Source organism: Neolamprologus brichardi, chromosome 16 (assembly GCF_056152115.1).
Source record: "Neolamprologus brichardi isolate AB-2024 chromosome 16, ASM5615211v1, whole genome shotgun sequence".
Classification (NCBI taxonomy): Eukaryota; Metazoa; Chordata; class Actinopteri; order Cichliformes; family Cichlidae; genus Neolamprologus; species Neolamprologus brichardi.
Window position 1 is genome coordinate 25,700,163 of NC_142119.1, and position 24,310 is coordinate 25,724,472.

Consider the following 24,310-nt stretch of genomic DNA (forward strand, 5'->3'; position numbering starts at 1 on the left):
GGGGGGGATTATATTGTGCATGTTACTGTACCTTCAAAGTCAAAAAATGCTTTCTAAGCTAACTTCTAAAGTAAACTCTTGTTCCAGAACAGTTCAAAACAAAAAAGCAGATACTTCCACACGTGTTTGCCCCAATCCTCATAATGTAGGGCAAAAGAACAGGAGTGTTTTCATCTTAAGACACACCTGCAGCTTGGCACAGGCTCTCAAGAAGTACAGTGCAAAGCAACAAAATAACACACCAGACAAGGTTCAAAGGCACTGTAAATACTAAACTGGAATATGATAATATTGTGATGAAAAAGATTAAATAGGCGCATAAACCACAAAGCAGGTAATTGCATGCTCGCTGGAATTGAAATAAACAGGTATAAATATTTAAGTCCTCACTGACAGTGATGAAGTACACCATGTATGATCTGTGAATGTGATCATGTCATGTGAAGTTATTCATTATGTTCTCTCACTCACAATTGGCCAGCTGTTTGAAGAAGTCAAGCTGAAATACTGGGACAGATGTTTCAAGACTGTAAGTGAGGTTTTGCATTATGCATACATTTTTTTAACCACCTGGTTGTTGTTTGTGTAGAATTGCCAAAGCTTAAGGGAGCGAGTGACTGAGTGAGACAGAAAGAAAGAGAAAGAAACTGCAAGGAAACAATAGCACATCATTATGCTCCATGTCATGTTCGCATGCAGGCAGTGGTACTGAAACTACAGCACCATGGACAGCACCTCAGTTAAAGGCACCTACTGCTAATCTGTGCTCAACTTTTCTGGACAGTTTTTTTATGTTTGTTAGCTTTTTATGTTTTATGCTTGGTTTGCTTGTCATATATATATATATATATATATATATATACATAGATATATATATATAGATATAGATATAGATATACACGCATATACACATACATACATACATACATACATACACATACATACACATACATACATACACACGTATACATAACTAAAAGGGTAAAAAAATAAAGGTAAAAGAAAAAAAATTATATATAACTGTCCAATCAGCATATTTTAAAAATACCTGTGAAATACGTCCCCAGCATAAAATGTGTCACAAGATATATACAGCATACTAAATGCTATTAAGTAGTATTAAGTAGTACTTAATAAGCACATTTCTGTATAATTATATAAAGTGTAATACAGAAATTTAAATATTTTATATTAGATTTTACAATAACATCCAATTTGCACATTATATTGACTGATGAAGACCATACACGACTCAGGGGTTATCAGGGATTGTAACATCTAGTCCTTTTACTGAATTTTCCTTGACTGGTTGGGCTGAAGGGTAAGCTAGGATAGAAAAAGAGAGCATATTAAAGTGAAATGCTATATACAGTAACAATAAACACCAGGCAGGCTGGAGAGACAAGTAACTGCAAATCAGGAGCATGCAGCCACAGAGCCTGAGGTACCTGCAGAAAGGTACGGGGAGAGAGAAAAAAGCTATAGGGGAGAGAAGGCACAATGATAATGACATGATATAGTGGCATATAAATGCATAGACAGCAAAAAAAGAATAAAGTAGAAGATAGATGCTCAGTGCATCGTGGGAAGTTATCCAGCAGTGTCAGCTTACAGCAGCATAGCTACAGGAAGGTTTTAATACTGATTTTGAAAGCAAATTCTGTGTTTACCTAGAAAATTACAATATCAGAGCTAGTTCCACAGAGGAATGTGTCTGCATAAGCTTTAAAAAGTGGTGTCTGAGAGCAACGTTCTCTATTGAGATAATATGGTGATTTTTAAGATGAGATGCTGATTAAAGGATTTGTATGTAAAGAAAAGAGTTTAAAATTTCATTCTGGATTTTTTGGGAGGAACTAAAGGAAAACCACTGAAAAACACTTTGAATCATGGGTTTGGAACATTCTGAAAAATAAGAAATAACAGCAATCCCTAAAAATAGTGACCAACTTTTTTAACATTGCTCAAAATGAGAAAGGATTTTCCTCATTTTGACAATGTTTCACAAATGAAACAAATTCACAAAAGACTTGTTTTGTATGTAAGTTTAAGGACATAGTCTCATTAAAGTAAAATAAACAAAATAAAAAGTACTTTACACTCACATATCCTCTTTTGTCAAGGCAAGCAGAAGCCTACAAACTCAGTCACTCGGTTTATGGCATAAACTGAGTGCAGACAAGCTGAAAAGTTGTCTAGATTCTGGGTTTACATTCATGTGCAGGCCACTGTAAATGTTTCTTGAGCTCATGTCACTGCTTTTTCACTAAAATAGAATTTTGAAGGAGAAAGTTAGGAAAAACAGCTGTCACACAGCAAAAAGATATGGGGATTGAATGTCTTGGTCAGCAAGGTCTTTTCTGTGTGGTGCTTGCATGTTAGCTTAATTGGCTATTCTCAGTGGACTGTGGATGTATGAGCATTGGCAACCTGTCCAGAGTGTACCCTGCCTCTCGCCCTGTATTTTCACCATCACTTGAATCTATTAGTCTTTTCAACGCAATGGACAGATGTCCAAAGTGATTCGTAAGGGCTTAGTATACCTATAGGATTATTTTTTCCAGTTGCTCAAGCTATATGAATCTACTCAAGCTGCAGTTGATCCATATGGTACAAGAAAACTAACAGAAGAGTCAGGGAGGTCAGTCAAATGCAGCTTGCACAGACCCACTAACCCAAGAAAATGTAAAAAATATAAGAAACGCTGTATGGTAATATATCAAATCTAATTATATGACTTTTGATAGATTTTTGTGTGCTTGTATGAAATATTTAAGCTCATGGTACATGGTGTTTCTGTATAACATGGTGCACATGTGGTTTTGTGTAACTGTTGAAGTTTTACATAATCAGCATTGCCTACTGTATAATATTTTACACATTAATAAGGTAAGCGCATTTTGTCTGCAAAATTATATGTTTGCTTGTTTGTTTGTTGGGTGGATTCTAGGAGACCACCAGATATCATGAATGCCAATTCTCCTCATTCAAAGAAAAACAGTTCTCCAGTAATAGAAATAAGTCTTTGTTTGTTTTTTCACTAAGGACTCGATGATTAAGATAGAATCCACACTAATATCTGCCCATTCACTGTAAGGAGTTGCCTAGCTGTAGCCATATTTAGCATAATTCCCCTACCAGCGGTGGGGGTTAGGGTGATGAGACAGTACAGTAGATAGCCTCGGGTTAAAATGTCGCATGTGTTATAAAAAGTAATGATATATGTTAATTAGTAGGCTGCTCAAGAAAGCACATAAGCATATTTCCCAAGCGGTTAGACTCTTTTTGAAATATTTGCGAATGCTAAGGAACATTAATTCATTAATCAGCGGTCGCTGAGTTAGCTTACATATTCAAATCGGTGAAGTGGAAAAAAGCGCTAAGTAGATGTTGAACAGCAAACATTACAGCAGTCTAGAGTATCAAACATGTATAAACGGTTATTTAAGAGTTCAAAACAGCATGCCAGTTGCCAGTGTTAATATGTGTGCGTTTCAATTTCTATCAAACTGCTGTTAACTATCACCCTCCACTAAAAAAGTCTCCTGTCATTATGTGGACCCCCCTCCCCCTCAACCACAAACACACACGCACCCATACACACAAGGCAGTATATTGTAAGCACATACTGTAGTGTATTCCAGCAATGCTCATTGTTGCTCCGCAAGGCTGGGACTTATCCATACGCGGGCTAAGCCCCCTGAGAGCAACGTCATTCCCCTTGGCATATTAACCACTGGCCGTTGTGTGCTCTCAACACACCGCGACAGAGGACGTCAGGATCGCACCCAACCTCAACGCGAAATGCTTTGCGAACTAAACCTAACTCAAGCAATCCTCCCCGATTCCGCGCGTTTCGGAGATGAGCCATTTAGATGCTCAGTTATACAAGCGGGATAAATAACTCTACGGTAAAGTAGAAAGGTAATTTAAAGTAGAGTGTTTGCGTGTAGCGAATTTGGTAAAAGAAACCCCACAAACAGCCAACCTTTGCAACTTGGGGATTTACTGTGGAGGCACTTTTTACTGAAGATCGCGGGATATTCTTTGTCTAAATATGCCTATAAGAAGAGGTCACGTTGCACCACAGAACACATTCCTTGGAATAATAATTCGGAAATTCGAGGGACAGAGTAAGTATTTTGTTGATGTACAAATTCTGCTACCAGATAAAGAAATAGCACAAAGTAAACGTTATTGACAGAATAAGATATGTATATACGTGTGTGTGTGTGTGTGTGTAACTTTATGTTAAGATATTTCTTAAAGAAAAGGATAAAACTGAAATGTTAGATTCTTGTTTTTTATTATTATTATTATTATTGTTATTGTTATTATTATTATATAGACTCGGTTTGTTTAGTAGTTGCCAGGCACTTCACTTGATTGCTGACTGTTATTATATGTGAGCCTGGGTTTACACTGAGATCACATCAGATCGTATATATTTGTTCCCCTCTTTCATACAGACCGGAAATTTGTGATAGCTAACGCCAGGGTGGAGAACTGTGCAATCATCTACTGCAATGATGGCTTCTGTGAGATGACAGGCTTCTCAAGACCAGACATCATGCAGAAGCCATGCACATGTGACTTCCTCCATGGTGACCTCACTGACAAAGAGGCCATCAACCAAGTGACACAGGCAGTGTTTGGGTCTGAGGAGCGCAAGGTGGAGATCACATACTACCGCAAGGATGGTAAGTAACCGATCTGGTAAAACAGAAGGGGGCTGGCACAGCATACCCGTAAGCTGAGAGCTGTCTGGAGAGCACCTGGAGATCTCCTCATTTCATGTTGTGTCAGTCAGTTGGTCACTAACCAACCAGAGGTGTATGTCAACAGTACCTCAGACAGAGGAAAACAGCAAGGCTAGTCTAGTCTAAAATTAGATCTTCCTGTAAGTTTATGCTGGTGTTATTTCATGTGTTCTGCAAAAAATAACTAGATGATGGTTATTAGAGATTTATGAAACGTGTTCTTACGAGAAACAAAAAAATATTCTGATCATATAATACAACAGGAATGTTGTTTTTTTAATCTTATTGGATTGTGTTTATTGTTTTTTTTTCAAATAAAAACAGTGTTTCTGTAATATTGTTAGTCTTACATCTCAAATAATGCACTACACAAAGCAGCTCTGCATGAGAAGAACATAAACTACAGAGGTGAATTTGAAGGATACAGGTCTTTGACATCAGCAGCTGTAAACTTTATGTTTTGTCTTTTGAACCTTACCTTGCAGTAAATTCTTTGTCTACTTTACAAATTTCAAATATAGTAAAATACACTGATTGTGTGTTTGAATCTCTATGGTGCGTTTATTGATGCGGTGGTTTGTACCAAAGGTTTTCAGTTGTTTCAGTAGACAGTGGATCAGTCCATTGACCTATAAAATTGCTGTACAGATTTGCTTGCAGTGAAAATGCTCTCCCTTAAGCGGTAGACTTTTGTCATTCATTTTTGGCCAGTCCTGTTATGAATGGTGTACTGAGAGACAGCAATCCTGAGTCAGAGAGATTTAATACGACGTTACCACTCAGTGGCATAAATCCGCAGATTGACCACCTCCTGCCATGCTCTCACATGAGGCTTTTTTTTTTTGTATGGTCAGCGTGACATATCTGTACACAGTTAATCCCAAAGGTACTACTCTTGTGGAGCTGCACATTTTGATCATGCTTTATTGTTTTCATTTAGCACCTGTGTTTGTGCCATGTGAGACGTCTTCTGGTGAGACATTGTTGCTTTGCACTAATATTCTTTAGCATTTGATCACTTTAAATCATGAGCAAACAGCAGTTTTATATATGTGGATTCTAAAATAGAAAAAAAGTGTTAATATTTTATTTAATCCTAGGAGCCTAATTTTTAATCATGAGTTTAATTAGATTCTGTGCCATGGATACATGCTTAATCTTCCATCGGCAACCATCAGGCATGTTTTGGTTTTTTTGCTAATCACGATCCAGCTGCTGCACTGTTAAATAGATTGTTGCAGAAACCTGCAAGACAATTTCACACCAAACTCTAGGGTCTGACTGGAAGTGCTTGGTGTATGGCAAACAGGATTTTAAAGAAACTTCATTTAGGTTCCCATCTTCCCATATTGCATGCATGTTCTACACTCTGTTCTAAAAGTCGTGAGCATGAAATGCTTAAGCATTGTGGATGAGAGTCTGAAAACCTTCCAACGTAATCGTTAGTCCCAGTCCTATCACAATCCTCCCTAGTGTGCATTACGAATCCAAAACATAACTCTTAATACTCCTCAGAGGAATTTATAGTTTGCATGTGTGCTCATGAATAAAGATGTCAGGGCTGACAGTGCAGTGACTGGGAATGAGCAGCTTTCAGAGTAGATGCATTACACGGGTATGGAGGACACCATTCGCCTGCTTTAAGGGAATAAAAGATTCATGCCATCCTTGAGAGAAATAGCCCTATTGATTCAAGACAGCTGACAAATTGGAGTTGATGGGCAGAAAGTGGTTGCATTTCATGTCTCCAAACTGCATTTGAAGTTATCAGTCCTAATGCAAATCAGTTAATCCTTTGTATTAAAGCCCGAGCACACACTGTACATCACAAATGATGAAATAAACCAGCCTTAGCATAGGCAGGTTACCAATGTTCTGTTTCTCCCCCTCTTCATGCATATTTTTCTCCAAGTATTGGTTGATTTTTAATGTGTGCCTAAAATGCCAGAGGTTGAAGGAACTGAAGTGAGGCAGGAGTAGTTTGTTTTCCCCTTCCACCAATAACTGCGGTAAGAAAGTAAGGTTTGGATTTGAGGAAGCTGTGCGACATCAGGAGCAACAAAGCTTTATTTCTCTTTTCACTTAAAAAGCAAAAGTTAAGCAGCTTATGTGAATGCTTAGAAATTAAAAGTAGGGGAACAATAGCAACCATGGGAGCACAGCAAAGGCCTTTTGCACCAGACCATTTGCTTCTAATTTTTGTGCTTCCCTCTATGTGAAGAAGCATGACGTGCTGTTAGAAGAGATACCACATGTGCTGTGTTACACCAGCTATGATACATAATCAATGAGATAAATGCTTTCCCCTGAAGGCTTTGTAGAGCTATCCTATTCCACAGGGTGTAATAATACTTTGTACCTGAATGAGTATTAACAAAAGGAAGCTGACACCATGGAGCAGAGAGAAGTTAAATGGATAATGGCGACATAACAGCAGCAGCTTAGCTAACCATGCTGAATGATGTGGGACATGTGGTATGCTTGGGTGCAGAGTTTCATAGGTGGCACTCCACCAAGGGGACTGCAGGGCCATGTACCCCTGCTGAGGGTTTAGTGGCAGGGGAGTGAGGGGACAGGGAGTGCCTACAGTACATAAGGTGTGCTGCGAGACACTTGGATGACTACTCTCTAAAATAGCACATCCATTTTTCATCACGCAAGCCTTCTTTGGTGTCTCGTAGTATGAGGTGAAGCAGATAAGGTTTTCTGCATCTGGTTATATTCAGCCCGTGCAAGCAGATGATTTCAAGTCCGGTAAAATGTTTGTTAAAACATGCTGTAGCACGAGTTCCTTTCAAACTCAACAAATCGAGATAAGCTTAATTAATAACTGGAAATTGATAGTGATAGTTACTGACATAACCCTAACAAAATTTGCATTAGATAGGAGTAGTAAATCATGGACTATTTTTAATGTCATGAGATTCTTGTAGTGGAGTGTGAAATCCAATGTTCCTCTCTATACCATCTGTATTTTTCTCCTAATTAGCTACCGTACGTTAACCTACATTATATACCCTTCAGTTCATTTAACCTGTCAACATCTGTACCAAATTAAACATAATTAAAAGATCACGAAGCAAAATCTCACCAACTAATAAATATAAATACAGTACAGTGTGTGCTGGAGCTGCTAGTTATCCCTGATGGCTCTGAAGACACTGATTGAAGATGAAATTAGGCCAGTCTATGTAGCTTACAGCACTCTCATTGAGGCGAGATATTGCCTCAGGGTCTAAGGACTGTAAACAAAGGGCTAGCTTGCATGGCTTCTCTCTACATACACCAGTCCTGATGGGCTATGCCCCAGTAATGTTGTATATTGGCATAAGCAGAATAGCCCTAAAAGAGGAACATGTCAGATTTTATTATACAAGACTCACTAGTAGTTGTGGGGCTGTGTTTAAAAGCTACAATACAGTTGTGTAGTACATGGTTGAAGGATACAAACAGAAAAATCTGCATTCAACAATGTTACTCATGCTTCTTCCCAAAGCAGATCAACTTACATAGAAGAATATGAAGCCTTAAGAAACACTACTGTGTATGAACACAGCTATGTGCATTTATGCGTCTTTAAGACATCTTAAAGTTGCACCACAGCTTTTTTTTCTTTGTTGCTTATCATTCCGATTGTGTTGAAAGGATCACTTGATTAAGCAGCAATGTTTTAATAATTGATGATGGAAACAGAATCTACAGTAATGAAATTTCCATCATGTATAGGGAGCTAGTCTTAATACAGTGTCCAGTCTTTCAAGCAGGTGTAAATAGTGTCTCTTGGCTCACAGGGAAAACAGTTTATATAAAGATCTCAAAATGAATGCACATTCAGTAAAAAAAAAAATGCATGAAAATGGACTAAATATATATAGAAGTAATAAAACACCCTTATTATTCCATCAACACTAAAAGTCTTTACTGACGTACATTGTGTGATATAAAAATTAACCAAAAAAGTTAAAATTCAAGTATTTCCACAGCTTTTGAGCAGCATGACACATTCACAATTTTTAACACCTAGAGTACTCCAAGTTTTACAGACATTAACAATTTCCAGGGACGCAGATGGCACGCTTAAACATCTGGAGCTTTCTTGTTTATTCTTTCGATATTGAGCAAAATGTGTAATGTATTTTAGAGTTACAGTGGCATTCTAGTCATGTAATACTGATATCAGTAGATATGCTGTGGATGGCTGCATACACTAGTTTCATTAACTGACTCAAATTGGCATTCTTTCCCACGTGTTTTGACTGAGTAATGTCAAAGTGGATGTTTTTATCAATGTGTTTAGAACCTTTGCTGCAGGACAAGTTGCAGTCATATGCATTCAATTCCCTTTAATTATCATTTACACATAACTATTGGAAAAGATTAAGTCATGAGACACTCTGCACACTGCCATGATAACATTTGGTGAGGCAAACATAAGGGCAGGGCTTAACCACGACTTTATTCAGGAGGTCTGCTGAGCATGAGGGTGCATCTACTCTTGGCTGCACAAACACACACAACACACACACACATATTGGCTTTCCTTGTCCCAGTGCTAACCAGTTGCCATGGCTACCATGGGTCATTAAGGGTGCAAACCCTTACTTGTTTGCATCCTTCATAATTTCTAAAGCTTTGAGTGTTCCGAGGCACAAAATAATTGTGAAATGAATTAAATGTGAAAATGAAAGGGCCTTTCATAGTGCTGGTCATTTGGGCAAATTGAGTAATCGAGCAAGTTGGTCTTTGGTAAGAGAATGTACCACCAGTATTTTGAAGAAAGCTTCAGAAGCTCTCTGCAGAGAGAACAAAACCTGCAGCACAACCCTTTGGCAGCAGTCCATAAATCAGGACATAGAGATAGACAGAAGGAAAATCTATGAGAGGCTTCTTGGCTTTTGCAAAAAATTGCTTTTAAAGAACTGTGGAAGTCTAAAAATCGAATTATTTAGTCAGAACTGCAAGCAGTTTGTCTGGTGAAAACTAGGGCTTTCTCTCATCTGGCTAATACTATTCCCCCAGCAAAGCATGGTGGTGGCAGTAATCTTTAGAGGTGCAGGGTCAGGGACATGGAGCCTGGGTTGAGAGAAGAGTGAACACAACCAAAATTCAGAGCGGCTGGAACAAAAAAGGCCTTGGAGTTGAAATTGGGAGCGAGAATGAGGTGAGGATTCAGATTCAGGACCACAGTGAACAAAACATAAAAACACATTGAAAAGTCTCTGGCTGTCCTTGAGTGGACCTGTAAAAGCTCAGGCCTTAATTGCATAAAACATCAGTAAACAGACAAAAAGATAATATTTTATTGATTCTCCTAATAGAGTTTAACAAAATCCGTTTGAAAGAATGGATTCTTTTTTTCAGAAGGGCTATAGCTTTTACAAGGCAGTCACTTTATTATTTAATTATTAAAGCAAAAGTGTTTGCTCTGAACTATTTGCAGACATGTTCAGCTCAGGGGCTTTACGAATTTCATTTTGTGTTAAACCTCAGTTTTGTTTCTGACTTGTCGCATTTGTTTATGCAATGTATACTTTGTGCACTATATGCATTCTTCATTTGATTGATAAAAGTTGCAGCTGCTTGAAATAATCTCATTTTTAAGTGTCGCCTGATTGCATCTAAAGGCAAAAATGCTAATCCAAGACACGACAATAGAAAAGTATAAAAACATATACGTCGGTAAGACTTGATGGAGCTCGCACAGCTTTGATACTCAGTACACCTTATTTTTAATGTCATTGTGCTTCTTACTCTACTGTTATATATTAATACTGTTTTTTCTGTTATGTCCTTTCACTCTCTCCTTACTCTGTGATCCAAACATAAATGCTTGTAAATAGGTTAAATTAGAAATCTGAAAACCTTTCTTGATGAGTTTGAAAAATATCATAGCTTCATAAAAATTGTCTGGCAGTTTTATTCTAATGATACTTCAGCTGTGAAGTGATGTCTGCCAAGGCAATTTGTTACCCAGCAGGGGGTGGTGTCACATATAATGGGATCTTTTCATCTGAATTTCATTTTTATTCACATATTTTATGGCTTGCATTTACTGTAACATTTAAATAACAGGCACACACCCTCAGATAAAAAGATTTGATTGAGGTCCGCTATTGTCTAAGTCCCCACTTAATTTACATGTTGGATATTCTAGAATATTAATTTGGTGATAAGATAATAAACTGCTAAATTGATTTATGATTTAACAGTAACAGTTAGTTACGAATAAATTATAACTAATTTCAATTACAGTTAATTCAGATTTGTGCAGTAATGTTTACTAAAATACCTTCAGTAGACTTAAACTGTGAATAACACTTTTGCTTTTTCTGGTAACAAATAACTCAACTGATCACATAGCACACTGCCATCGGGGTTTTTTTGGTCAGAGAAACAAGAACTCCCTGTTCTCCCTGTTCTTCTGACTGAATACGCTTGTTGTTTAACAGGAAGAAGCCCTGTGTCCTTTGTTTGGTTCCAAAACAATTAAAATGAAAATGTGAATAGGAGCATATTATGAGATTAAACTTAGTAACACACTGTCCGTGCTGATTCAACTCAAGAGTTAGAAGAAGCTTTGCTTTCATCCGTTTTGGTAAAGGTGACATTCAGCAGGAGACCAGATGAGAAGGGACCCCCATGGCTTAGCCTTTAAACATGACTATTGTTTCCCATCTGGTCAGGTAAAGCCCAGCCCAGACATATTTTTTGCTGAATTCACAGTTTCATCCTGGCTGATCACGGAGCCTTCTCTGAAACTGCTGACTGACTACACCACTATTTCCATTATCAGCTATTAGTAGTAACTACTACTAATATAAATATTTAGTTATTCCTATTATTCAGGCTAGATTTTACAGCATTTAAGCTTAGCATTTAATTTTTTTTTTTGCTGGTTAGTTATGCAGTTACATCACTCTTCTGTTAATTAGCGATAATGTAAATATACATTTGCCTAACAGAATGAACACAATGTGTTTTTAACCATGCAAGCCATATGGTGTTTGTTTATTTATTTATTTATACTAGTGCATGCTAGTAGTTTTCCTTGTTCATGCTGTTGGCAAACTGATATGCTTATCACAATAAGAAAATTTTAAAAGAAAGAAAGAAAGGTAGTTAGTGTTCATATGCCAAAAATTGGTAATGTTTAGCCTCAGTCACACAGGCCTAGACACCAATGGGCAAACCCCTGGGAAGCTCGGGTGTATTCAGTGTTTGCAAGTGGTTGGTAGAGGGTATTATCTGTTGCTAGGTGAAATAAAGTAGGCGGCTACACCAAAAACATTCATTGCAATTGCTTTGTACATTAGCACATTAACAATTAGCAGTTGTAGTCGTCTTGATGCTTTTTCTGCAAACATTGGCCAAGTACTTACCAAGGGGGTAGTCTTCCATGCAAACTATCACTAACTGTGCCAATCTGCTATAGTGATCAAAGTAATCGCAAGGAAGTTTTCATTGCAGCACTGTATATCAATTTCACATAGTTACTGGCAGCATCTTCCCTTAACCCATTACGAGGTGGTTGCTCGACATGTATAATTCAGCTTTTGTGAATATAATTAGATATTATTGTTGTAAAATAATGACAGAAGGTATTGTCAGCGCACAAATGCTTAAAATGGGTCATTTTGGGCTGTCGGTGAGTGGTTGCTAGGCAATATGACGATGCCATAATGTTTGATATAGATAAAAATCCTTGGATGTATCCTTTATGCCAATTTTGTTTATTTGATTATCTAGGAAGAGTTCGCGGACAAAAAAAACACATAATCACACAGACAGACAGAGATTAAATTAACTGGGTGACCTGATGGCTAAATAGTTCAGGCACATAGCACATGGGTGAAAACTGACCATTTCGTTCCTCTTCTCTCTTTCCTCGGTCTTCTTTCCTGTTAATCTCTACTAGAGCTGTCAAATTAAATGAAAATTTAAAGTAAAATTTACAGAAGTCTATTCACGGCTGAGCAATAGAGCAAGGATGGTATCCACATCTGTTCAAGTAAGGAAGAGGAATGAGGAAGTCTTGGCCATATTTTTTTATTCGTCCATGCTAATAAACCACTTAAGTCTTTGTCCCTTGTTCTTTGTCTAGGATATATCTTGAAATAACTACAACTAACAGTCTACACTCTACCTTACATATTCTTTATCTTATACTCACCTGCTCTGTACCAGGGTGGATCTTTTTACTGGACAAACTGGTCTACATACTTGATCTGTGTATAATTAAAAGTGAGTCTTAACAAAAACGTTGTTTTTTTTTACGTCCATAACACACATCAGAACTGTGATTACAGTTTTCCCACCTTTCTTCTTACTGGTGAACTTTGTTGCACTGTTTTTGTATCCTGTAAGCTCACAATTTTTACACTTATTCTGTTTATCAGACAATCAGTTCTGAATAACTCTCATCCCCTTACTTTCCCTCTCTGAACAAATGAACAGTGTTAAATCAAAGTCAATACCAAAGTGCTCCCTTTTACAGAAAGGACAATGCAGAATTAGGTGAAGGATTTCTGGGAAATGCAGGAAAAGTGCTTTTTATGAACAGGGGATTTAAATTGGGCAAGGACTCGAGGTTGCCCTGCTCTCTAAGCGCCACTTTCGACTTTATAACGTAACATGACCAGGAAGCCTTTACAGGAGATGAGATTGCATACAGCACACCTTCTGCTCTTAGTAACACATCACATATGTAACAGTGTTTTGTTCCGTTTACTCCATTAATTCACTCAGTACCTGTGAAACACTGAATTCCACTATTCTCTAACACCAGCTGGTGCATTTTCAATGTTTTCCATTTCATTTAGATTACATTATCATCACTTCTGGGATTTCTGATGCTGAAATCTGTCCAAGAGAACTGTGGCATGTAGAGACAGACCAAGCTTGTTATATTTAGTCAGACAGCAAGTCTACTGCTAATGAATGCTGCTGGCAGGGTGTCTGTGAGCCCTGAGGAAATTGCAGCGAACACTGGTAATATGTGTCCTCTGTGAGTATGAGCACAACACAAACAGACAGACAAAATGACGGACAGATCCACACAGAGAGACAAAGGTGCAATTTTACTATGAAACAATTTGATTTTATAGCTCAGTTCAAAATGATAAATATATCTACACGTGTTAATTTTTTTTTTTTTTTTTGAAAAAGGTTCAAATGGGGCTTTTTTTTTTTTTTTTACTATTTTTAGAATGTAATAATAACTGGAGTAGTTTCAGAGCAAACATTTTCACGAAAGATTTTCCTCATACCAGAAAAGGCCACTGATACTATATGTCCCCCGACTGTAAGTAGCTGTTGTGTTATTGCTTCAAGTCCAGTGGGTAGAGAGTTTTATTGGTGAGCACTTATGCCCACAAGCAAGAGTAGATTTTGCTAACGCAGCTTTAACCAGTGCAGTTGAGAAATTGTGATCTCGCTGGATTTTCTGCTCCGCTGCCTCACAACGGATATTTTTAGTGATTATTTCTATGTGCACACTGCAGTTTCTTAAATTGGCTGTAATCTGTCTTGCTTGTTTGATCTGTTACACTAAATTGTGCTGTCTCAGCCATGGTTTTGAAACTTAGTTATTTTATGTAATATATTTCTCATTAAAATATGTATGCAATATATGCATAAGAACAACAACACACAGACATGAACCAATCTGACCTCTGGATGTTTTTTATTTTATCTCATCTATTTCATCTATTCTGGCATATAGCCATTGACTTTTAATATTAACGTCTTCTCTGTTTTTCCAGAGGTGTCGTAAGTCATTTTTACAGTTCTTTTAAATGGAAATAAATAATAGCTTTTACACTGGCCCATCTGATTGTGATACTACATGTTGGTAAACGTCTCTCACAAGGACTTTTAACTGGCACGTTGTATGTTCAACTCTCTGACACTGATTCTTTGTTTCTCTTTCAGGGTCTGACTTTCAGTGTAACACTCATATAATCCCAGTGAAGAATGAAGAGGGCGTGGTGATGATGTTTATCCTAAATTTTGAGTATGTTGTGGATGAGGGAAGTGACAACTCCACAGAGAAGATAAGCCCAACATCCCCTACAAAGTCTGATCAAAGTAAGTATGTTAAATACTACTGGAATAATTAGTGATATAGCATGACATACCTCCCAGTATCTAACAAATACTGTGGAGCTGTTTAACTTTGCTGCCATACAAACATCTGTGACAAACTTTCTGCATACCTGAATGAGTAACTGGTGCATTGCAGGATAAAGGTTTTAAAAAAAAATCAAGAACTCTTGCATGTTTTCTTACTTTCTTATTTCAGTCCATCTGACCTTCATCAGGTATACGAGCAACATATGGACTAAACAAGCATGCACACATGGGAAATTCCTTAGTCATTCCAACATCCAATCAGGGAACTGTATGATTAATCTGAAAAATGAACACCTTGTGTATGTGTGTCAGTAATGTTGAGTGTTTGAAGTGACATCCAGGTAAGTTCAAAACTGTTGAAGTTCAGAGTAAAACAACAGTAGGCTCTTAATACAAACTGTGTGCTTCATTAAAACATCATATTATCAGCCATAGTCCATTAAGAGTATACACAAATCACAAATAGAATTTTTTTACATCATACTAAGTAAATATTTCCTATGAAAATGAACATTACTAGATACTACTTGTTATTACATTTATTCCATTCATTGACTTATGTTACCCGTTGGGTATTTTAATACATTCTGATTCCTATATGGCATATATGGTATATGAATGATACAATATTTTGATGTTTTGAAAGGTTTTTATTTACAGTCTGTTTTGTATTTTGAACTTGAGGAGTTTTGAATTCATTTGGATGTCACTTGAGGTTAGTATTGTCACACAGGTGATCCTGCTAATGCTTTTGGTTGACTACTGACAGACATACATGCAAGGTGTTAATCAGTCAGATTAATCTCATTAGTCCTCTCACTGCATGTGATGACGATTGAGATACTTCGTGTGTATGTGGCAATGCAGGGATTGTGCTCATATACTACAAGGTCAAAAGAGAAAAAGAGTTTAATAAATATAACAGCAGCTATATAACTAAGTTCTATTTCTTTTTATGTCTTTGCTGCCATGATTTTTTTTAACACTAGAAATTCCATCTTAATTTTTTTTCTGTCTATCAGTCGGCGATGTGGAGAGGCAAATAATAAGGGACCCTTTTTTTATTTGGTTGACAGCAAAGTTCGATCAATAAAGTCCAGAAGGGAGTAATGGGGGAGTAATCCAGGAAAACACTGAAGCAAGACAAAGAGCTACATTAGGGGGAGAAAACAGATGGTTTGACAAAGGACAAAGGAAAGAGAAGTCTGAATATACACAGGCTAAATGCTGAGAGAAGATGGGAGGCAGGTGGAGAATGAAGAAATTGACAAGAATTGACAAGAATTATAAGTGAACGAAAAGAAGAATCTAGAAATTCAGCAAGCAAACAAAACAAGCTTCAACCAATCGAATATCTTTTTAAAAAATCAGAACCCAAACTCAGTTAACAAAAGAAGACAAAAGAAGATTTTTTTTTTCATAAATATGCATGACTGTTCATTTATGCATTGCATTTATCATGTAATAACACCATTCACAAAACAAAACCTTCCTCGCTTCTTTAAAGCATGTCAATACCAGAGCAGATGGCTAAAACTAAAATATCCCTCCACATTTGGTAGGCTCTAATTTAGTACTGTGTTCCTTTTCATGCACTGTGTAACTTCTAAACATATTGCTGGCTTTTATTGTTCTAAAAATGGTGCATTATTTAGTTTGCCAGTGTAATATAGTTTACACCAACAGCAATTAAATATACCATCTGCATGCAAAGAGGAAATGGTCGACTTACATAACGTAATCTTGTTAAAAATGTTTAAATATATCCATTTTACACCCTGGGGGAGAGCAGCATATAGCACACCTCTCTTTTTTTGGTGTATTTCTAGAGGTGTTAATGTCAGTGAAACCTTCCTGCTCTTCTCTGTTTGGAAGCACTCAGCATCTTTTCTCTTGACCTGAGTTAGGCTATTCGCTCAGGATGTAGTCCTCCAGAGCACTGACATTCATCTTGTGCTGTGCTGTGTGTATTTAAGTGTGCATGTGCACGTGTGTATGTCTCTTTTGTTTGTTGCCAGTATTGTTAGTCAGACTTGATTGCTTGTGACTGTGCTTCAGCAGAGGAAACCCATGGGTAAATTAAACAGATAAACATATGATGTGACATAAGATTAGGAGAGTCAGAGACAATGACTCTTGACTTCATGCACACTTTCACTTTATATATGACCGTAGTATTATTTATTTTTTTCTTTGAGCGGCTCTTAAGTAATGGCAGTGCATTAAAGTGTAATTTTATTCTAGTTGCTTGGTTAAAATGAGTTTTAAAAACTGATGCTAATCATTTTTGAACTGAATCTGCTGGCTATTGGAATGTATTATGTGCAGATATTGCTAAAAGTATTATTTCTCTAAATGTATTTAATAAGATTTACGTCATAAGTATAGAAGATAGAAAAAAAGAAATGCTTACTGATGAAATTAGTTTTAGGTTATCGGGCATTTAAAGCGCAGTGGCAGACACGTACCATTGGCTGAGAAATAACGTCACTGATTTCAAAATAGAAAGAGCCTCGGAGAAAATTTCCACCATGCCTATTCCTGTGATTTAATATAACAGTCTCTGAAAGGTGATTTTCGTTATACAGGGGTGTTAATTATCATCTGTTGCTGACAGCTGGTTATAGGCCAGCAGGTGTCAACTAGTACAGTACGGAGCTTGGCAGAGAGTAATCCCTCTCACCTCAAGCTGCTATCTAAAAGGTATCCTCCACTAAATTCAACTGTTAAGGCCTAAAGCCAGAGGTGGCACACTTATACTGGGTTATGCAAACCAGACTCTTGCTGCATAAAATGGAAATTGTGTTTTCAGTCAGCGACTTAACAAAAAATCGGTTATTATAGTACTCTATGAATACAGTCATTTTTACGACTTCTGAAAATAGAGACTTTATGAGCTTTTTTCTGAAACTCTGAATCTATGAACTTTTAACTCAATTCTAAATGTTCATGCTTGCTCATATCTGCACTCTGGGAATGAGTCTGATGTTGGCCTCTTGTAACTGCAGTGTTATTCTCTGGAATATTGGCCACAGCTCTCGAACATAGCGTAGAGTCCTGGAAAATCAAACATAAATCCAGGCTCAGCCAGATTTTTTTCAACCAACAACAGTCCAGTACTTTGCTAATATGACTGCCAATGTTGCTTTAATCCAAATGTCAATCTCATACTATATGTCTAAAGGACACTGGACTTTTATTTGAGGTCATTAGTCTTTGATGTAGCCTTTTGCACGTTTACATTTGCATCCAAGGCATAATACTAGAAAGGCAAGGCAAGGTAATTCTAATTCTAAAAGACCTTTAATCCACAAAGATAGATTTAAGTGTCTTAATAAATCATCATTTTGGTAATTACCTTTTAAATCATATAGGCTATATTTTCAATTGTTTCAAATTAATACCACTTGCTTTAGTAGGTTACATTTCTTTTATTTTTTCCTTTAAAAACAGTTTTAAATTGGTAGCTGTAATTTTCTGAAAAAAATTTGTTCTTTTTTATGGCCATCAAACCTTGACATGGTTAGCTGGAGCAGGTGTGGCAGATTCAGTGAGAGGAACGCAGCAAATGAGAGAAGGTGCAAATTTAAAGAAGAGAACCAACTAAAAAACATCTCTTGAAATGTTGTGCATGCTGCCAAATGAATACAGCTCAACTATACACATAGGCATGTCCTTGTAAGCCACACCATCATAGTGTCATAAATATGCTAAAATATTATTTTTTTTAAAAAATCCTCTTACTATGATACACAATAATATAATACACTGTCTGTCTGAGAATTCCTCCTACATATTCAGAAGATAAGCAATCTAACTTTGCACACAGGTACACATTAAGCCCCTAAAGTGCTTTATCTTATTATGATGTCAGCATTTATGCACTAATAAAAACCTATAAAAGAATTGTATCATTTTGATTTCACAACAACTAATTAATGAATACTGAATACACTTGATATGATACGATATGCTAGACTTACACAGTTTGTAGATATCCTTTTTGATATCTACAAATTGTGATCTTTACAGTACTAATATATTTATGATTGTTTATGAAGTCAAGCTTACTGTATTTAGGGACTAAATGAAAAGTTTAATGTCAGATAAATAACTATACAGCATTTCAAGACATGTAAAAAAGTCCAGCCTACAAAATCATCTTTTTATGCATTTATCCAACAATAAGGCATGTAAATATGCCATATGGGTATGTCTTTGATTGATTTTGCAAACCGGCTTTTCATTATTTCTACTTAAAGGCAATGGATAGTGCCTGGCTGATAAGTGATAAGACATTTTTTTATAGACCCAGTCCTTTAATCATTTTTCATAAAAGCTTTAAAAAGCTTTTGTCAATATAGTAAAAAATATATCCAGCACAGCACACGGGCCGGAGGAGTAGAAATTTAATGTAACATCACAGATAGTCTATAAAAGGATAGCGTGTCAAAGGAAGTGAGTAGGATCTTTCCAACCTAATAACCAAAGCAAACATTAGCACAACAACAATGATCTGCAGTCCAATTCGAGACTGGGGACATGGAGCATCCATAAAAATAAAAATTGAGGAAGGTGAACTGCATCATATGTTGTCTGTAATTTGCAACATCATTGTGGTAAACATTTTCAGCCTATATAATATAACACTCCTTAACAACACACTATACTAGACCCCTATGATAACTTTATTAATACTGTGACCTTACTTAATGTCGTGTGACATCAAAGTGAGTAAAGTCAGTACAGTCAGTTTAAAAGGTTTGGAAACTGCCTAAATCAATAGAACTGATGAAGCCTACTGAATGAGTACAGGCATGTCCTTAAGACTGATGTGTGTAGCTGTCCTTGATTTTTGTGCTTATGAAACAGCCCCCTAATTTCACTGTTACTGAATTTTGTTGTAATGAGATTCACTCTGTGATTAAACAAAGAATTGTTATTTTTACTGTTTCTCTTTTTAAAGCTTGAAAAGTTTTTTATTCATTCATTCATCTTTCTTTCATACTAGCATTTATGCACCAAAGGAAAGACTCAAGTTAAAATCTAATTCAAAGAATAGTAAATTTACTTCTTTTTTTTGGTCTTGTTTGTTTGTTTTTACAGACATTTATAAATGTTATAAAGATAATTTGTCATTTGTATGTAGAGACTGGAGTGGAAAGATACCAAGATATCAAAAACCATTCAAGGAGACAGTTTTCATAGAATGCATGTTATGTGAATATTAACAATACAACAAAACAGAATAAACTATGGATAATGTTACTTTGTTTCACTATACCTAATTCAATTGAAACCATTAGAGTAAAATACCATTGTCCTTAGGCACAATGGATAGATGTATTCGACTGTAATCCTTCAAAGATATGCAGGCTGCACCAAATAACAACAACAGACTGCTGCAGTACTGGGGACTTAGGAGATGAGTGCAGGACACAAAGACAGATATTTGCAACAAAAAGAAACCTGTTTATTATATTCTGGAAGGTTCATATATAAATCAACCAACCAAAATAAAGGTTTATTACACATTAAGGACTAGAACACATAAGGAACACAAAAAAATTCACCAGCACTACAGCAATCAGTCAATGATGACACATACACAATAGAAAACTCACAATGGAAAACAATATCAGACATGCTCCTGGGGCTATTAAATATATTTATAGATATACATATTACTGTGTTGTAAATTGAGGTCTTCTCTCAATGTCCTTTCTATTTTTAGGGAGGAGTAGATTCTTCCGTTTCCGCCAGGCTGCTTTGAGCCTGATGAATACCAACAAGCAATCTCTTCCGCAAGAGGACCCAGATGCTGTGATGGTGGACTTGCCCAAAGAGGATGAGGATTCAGTGGCCCTGGAGAGTTTCCCATCACCCACCAAGAGCATTTGCAGTCCCATTGAGGCCAATGACACACATGCCCTCATAGGCTCAAGCCACCACTCCTCCCAGGCTAGCATCGGTCCTGAACCACTTGACCATTCATCCCCTAAACTCCCCTGGGACAAACTGTACCATTCGGAGCCACACCAGTCCTCTACCTCCCTGTCAAATACCTTCCCCAGAGGCAGCATCAGCAGCATGAGAAGGGCCTCATCCGTTCATGAAATTGAAGGCTATAGTTCCAATTCAAAAAACTTATTCAGGGATCGCCATACAAATGAAGGTATGTGCTACACTACGCTCTATAACTTGTAGCTTCTGTCTGTGTTATGTTGTATTAATATATTGGCCCACCCAACACCTTATGATTGGCCGCTCATGTTTTAACTCTATTATGATAAGTAAAGTCTGACCAATATATCAATAGGTTATATGGGCTTACTGCACTGAAATGATTGTAAACTAATGATTGAGACAGATGTCATCATTTTGTCACAATGTAATCTTAACATCTGTAAAATCGTAGATAATAGCATTGCTTTTAAATAATTTGTCTCAATCCGTGTTCATATTATATGGCACCTACATAGCTGTGCAAACTAGCTGTTGTTAAAATCCATGTGGGGTATCAAGCATAAATTGTGAGGCAAAATTCTTTTTAAAAAAAATGAAAAGCCATAAACCAACACTGTTTTTGGTGCCAGACACACTTAGTCTTTACTCAGTACTTCTCTGTTGTCCTGGAAAATAATTTTAGAAAGAGATATGCTTTGTCCAGCCCAGAGTTGACATGTGTGTTGACACATGTATAGCTATGAGAAAAACAGAAGGTGAAAACGTTGCTTTTTAGGCATGTGTAATTTAAAGGCTTGTGTATGAATAAATCAGTTTCCCCCCGATTCCTAGTAGGCTTTAATTCACAGCCAACCGCAGCTCTAAAAGCACGTTAGATGTGTTGTAGCACATTTTTTCTTGGGTGAAAAAATACTAAATTCCCAGTAGTTCTTCCACTATCAGTTGATGTAAGATTACATTAGTCAATGGTGATGTGCATGTACAGTAAGTGAGGCTGGTATTCTCTCTGGCTAGAAATAGATTTACAGTACAGCTTATTATGGTTATATTGCCATAATAGCTAAAAATGGACAGGAGATTAAAAATCTGCTTGTTTAATCAGGGTGAAGCAGGTCATTTCTTAATATTTATTCAACAACAACAAAAACCCACCAAATACTGTGTTAACCTCTACATCTTGCCAAGGATACTAATGTGGCTGCCATTTGCTCTTGAACACTAGGCCCTTTCAACCACGTGAAGTCCAGCCTTCTTGGCTCTACCTCTGATTCAAACATCAACAAATATAGCACTATCAACAAGATCCCCCTGATTGCACTCAACTTCTCAGAGGGGACAGAGAAGAAGACCCACTCTCCACCAACAAGTGAGAAACCCATCATAGCACCAAAGGTTAAAGAAAGAACTCACAATGTAACAGAAAAGGTCACACAGGTGAGTCTGAAAATTCCAATTTATTTTTACATTGAAGCATCTGTTATTGTTTGACATGCAAAACTCTCTCAGCTACCATTTCTCTGACCTGGGTCCAACTCTTAGAAATCCATCCATCCACCTTTCCACACATATCCTTGGTTCTCTATTTCAAAGAACGTTACTGAGAGGGACGGATGGGAAGCTTGCCAGTGCACTAATCATTTCAAAAGTAGTTCTGAAATTGGATGCCTCCATGAAGATGATGAGATATGATTCACTGACAGCTCATTATATTAAAGAAGAAATCATGTTGCAATCAGATCGCACCAGCCGCAATGCCAATAAGTAAATATCATCTAAATTTTTCTCAACTCCACTGAGATAGCAAAACTTTTACATAGAGAGGCAGTGAACCAGAGAAGTGTATACCAAAGTGGTCAAAATCATTTTTGCAGTAGTTTTCTCTTCCCCATTTTTTCCATGATGTCAGATAGACTCAAAAGATGAAAACAATTCAAGCCTTACTTTTGGAGACGCTAACAAACAGCTGGCAGTCTATCATGCTGCAGAGATAACATATGGCTACTGCCCATCCACATAAATAGAGGAGTAGTGCCAGGAGTTGAAACAGTTATTCAGGCTGGGAATTATTTTCCAGCCCAGCTACACTTTCTTCATGCAAACAAACATGCTGCTAATTTTGTAGGTTTACTCTATGTATTGATTTGCAATGATTCGATGACTTTATTGAATATCTAGTGCAATAAGCTGAAAAATAAAACATTATTATTGTCTATTTTGACAAATAACTTGCTGTCAAAATACAAGTGAAGGGAGTTAGAGGAGTCTCAATCCCTAAGTCTAAGACAAAAATGTATGTTTTGTTTTAGTTTACAGTTATTCTGGTGATAAGTTCCAGTTTTGCAATTCTGTGTTTTGTTTCAAGTCTTACATCTGTATATGTGTGCATCTTTGGAGTGCACCTGTGGGAACCATGGACACAGTTGCAGAGGGCAAGAGTACAAGTGTATTTATTCTGATAGCTCTTTTGACTCATTCCTTCTTGCTATAATATCACTATTCAAGTTGAATATTCACCTGAGCCCTAAACCACCCAGGATACCAGTACATGTCCCGAGAGATCCTAAAGTCATCTTGAAGCAAACTTAGTGGCAATGCCAGAGAAAAAACATCTGTTTCTGTTTCAGAACAACAATAAGAACATTTCACTGACTCCCTATAGAACCTATTAATTCATTATGTTTACAAGTCACAAGTGGATGTTCTTAACACTTGAACAAACAGGGGTTCTAGGACTAGCTAGACATGTCAATATTCATTGCGGTTTTATTTTTAAACGAATAAAAAAAACAATGTTTCATAAAATTAAGTGAGGGGAAAAACCTAAAATGTTTACTTGGTGGCCACTTTTTTATGAACACCTTACTAGTATGCCCCCGCCCATTTTGCCTTCAGAATAGATTTTGGTCTATCCTGACTTGATAGCATCACAAAGGTGCTCTTTTGGATTACAATCTGGTGACTGTGGAAGCCATTTGAGTCTAGTCATGTTTTTCATGTTCAATAAACCAGTTTGAAAGGATCTGAGCATTGTGGCATGGTGTATTTTATGGATAGAAGCAGCCACTGAAAGATATGTACACTGTAGTCATAAAGGTATGGACAGGGTCAGCAACAATACTCTAGCAGGCTGAAGAGAACATATCCCCCAAACTGGTACGCGACCATTACCACCAGCCTGAAATGGTGATACAAGGCAGTGTGGATCCATGGTTTTTGTTGTTTTTATACCAAGTGCTTCTTCTACATACCTTGATAAAAACACATGGTTATTTGATTTACTGTCTTTCTGTCAGCCTATCAGTCTGGCCTTTCATCTCGGCCTTTGCACATCAACTGCTGGATTGGATATATTCTCTTTTACTAGCCATTCTCTGTAAACCCTAGAGATGGTTGTGTGGGAAAATCCCAGTAGAGAAGCAGATTCTGAAATAGTCTGTATGCCTCCAACAACA

General features: G+C 37.0%; 1 protein-coding gene across 1 annotated transcript in view; it reads left to right on the forward strand.

The window, feature by feature from the left end:
* The first annotated feature begins 3,775 nt into the window (after positions 1 to 3,775).
* Positions 3,776 to 24,310, forward strand: part of kcnh7b (potassium channel, voltage gated eag related subfamily H, member 7b) — a 41,792-nt gene continuing 21,257 nt past the window's right edge. The window contains exons 1-5 of the mRNA XM_035906829.2: positions 3,776 to 4,133; positions 4,470 to 4,700; positions 14,691 to 14,846; positions 20,626 to 21,066; positions 22,081 to 22,292. Coding sequence (XP_035762722.2) covers positions 4,058 to 4,133; positions 4,470 to 4,700; positions 14,691 to 14,846; positions 20,626 to 21,066; positions 22,081 to 22,292 — 1,116 coding nt within the window. The 5' untranslated portion in view covers positions 3,776 to 4,057. The remainder of the gene's footprint in view (positions 4,134 to 4,469; positions 4,701 to 14,690; positions 14,847 to 20,625; positions 21,067 to 22,080; positions 22,293 to 24,310) is intronic.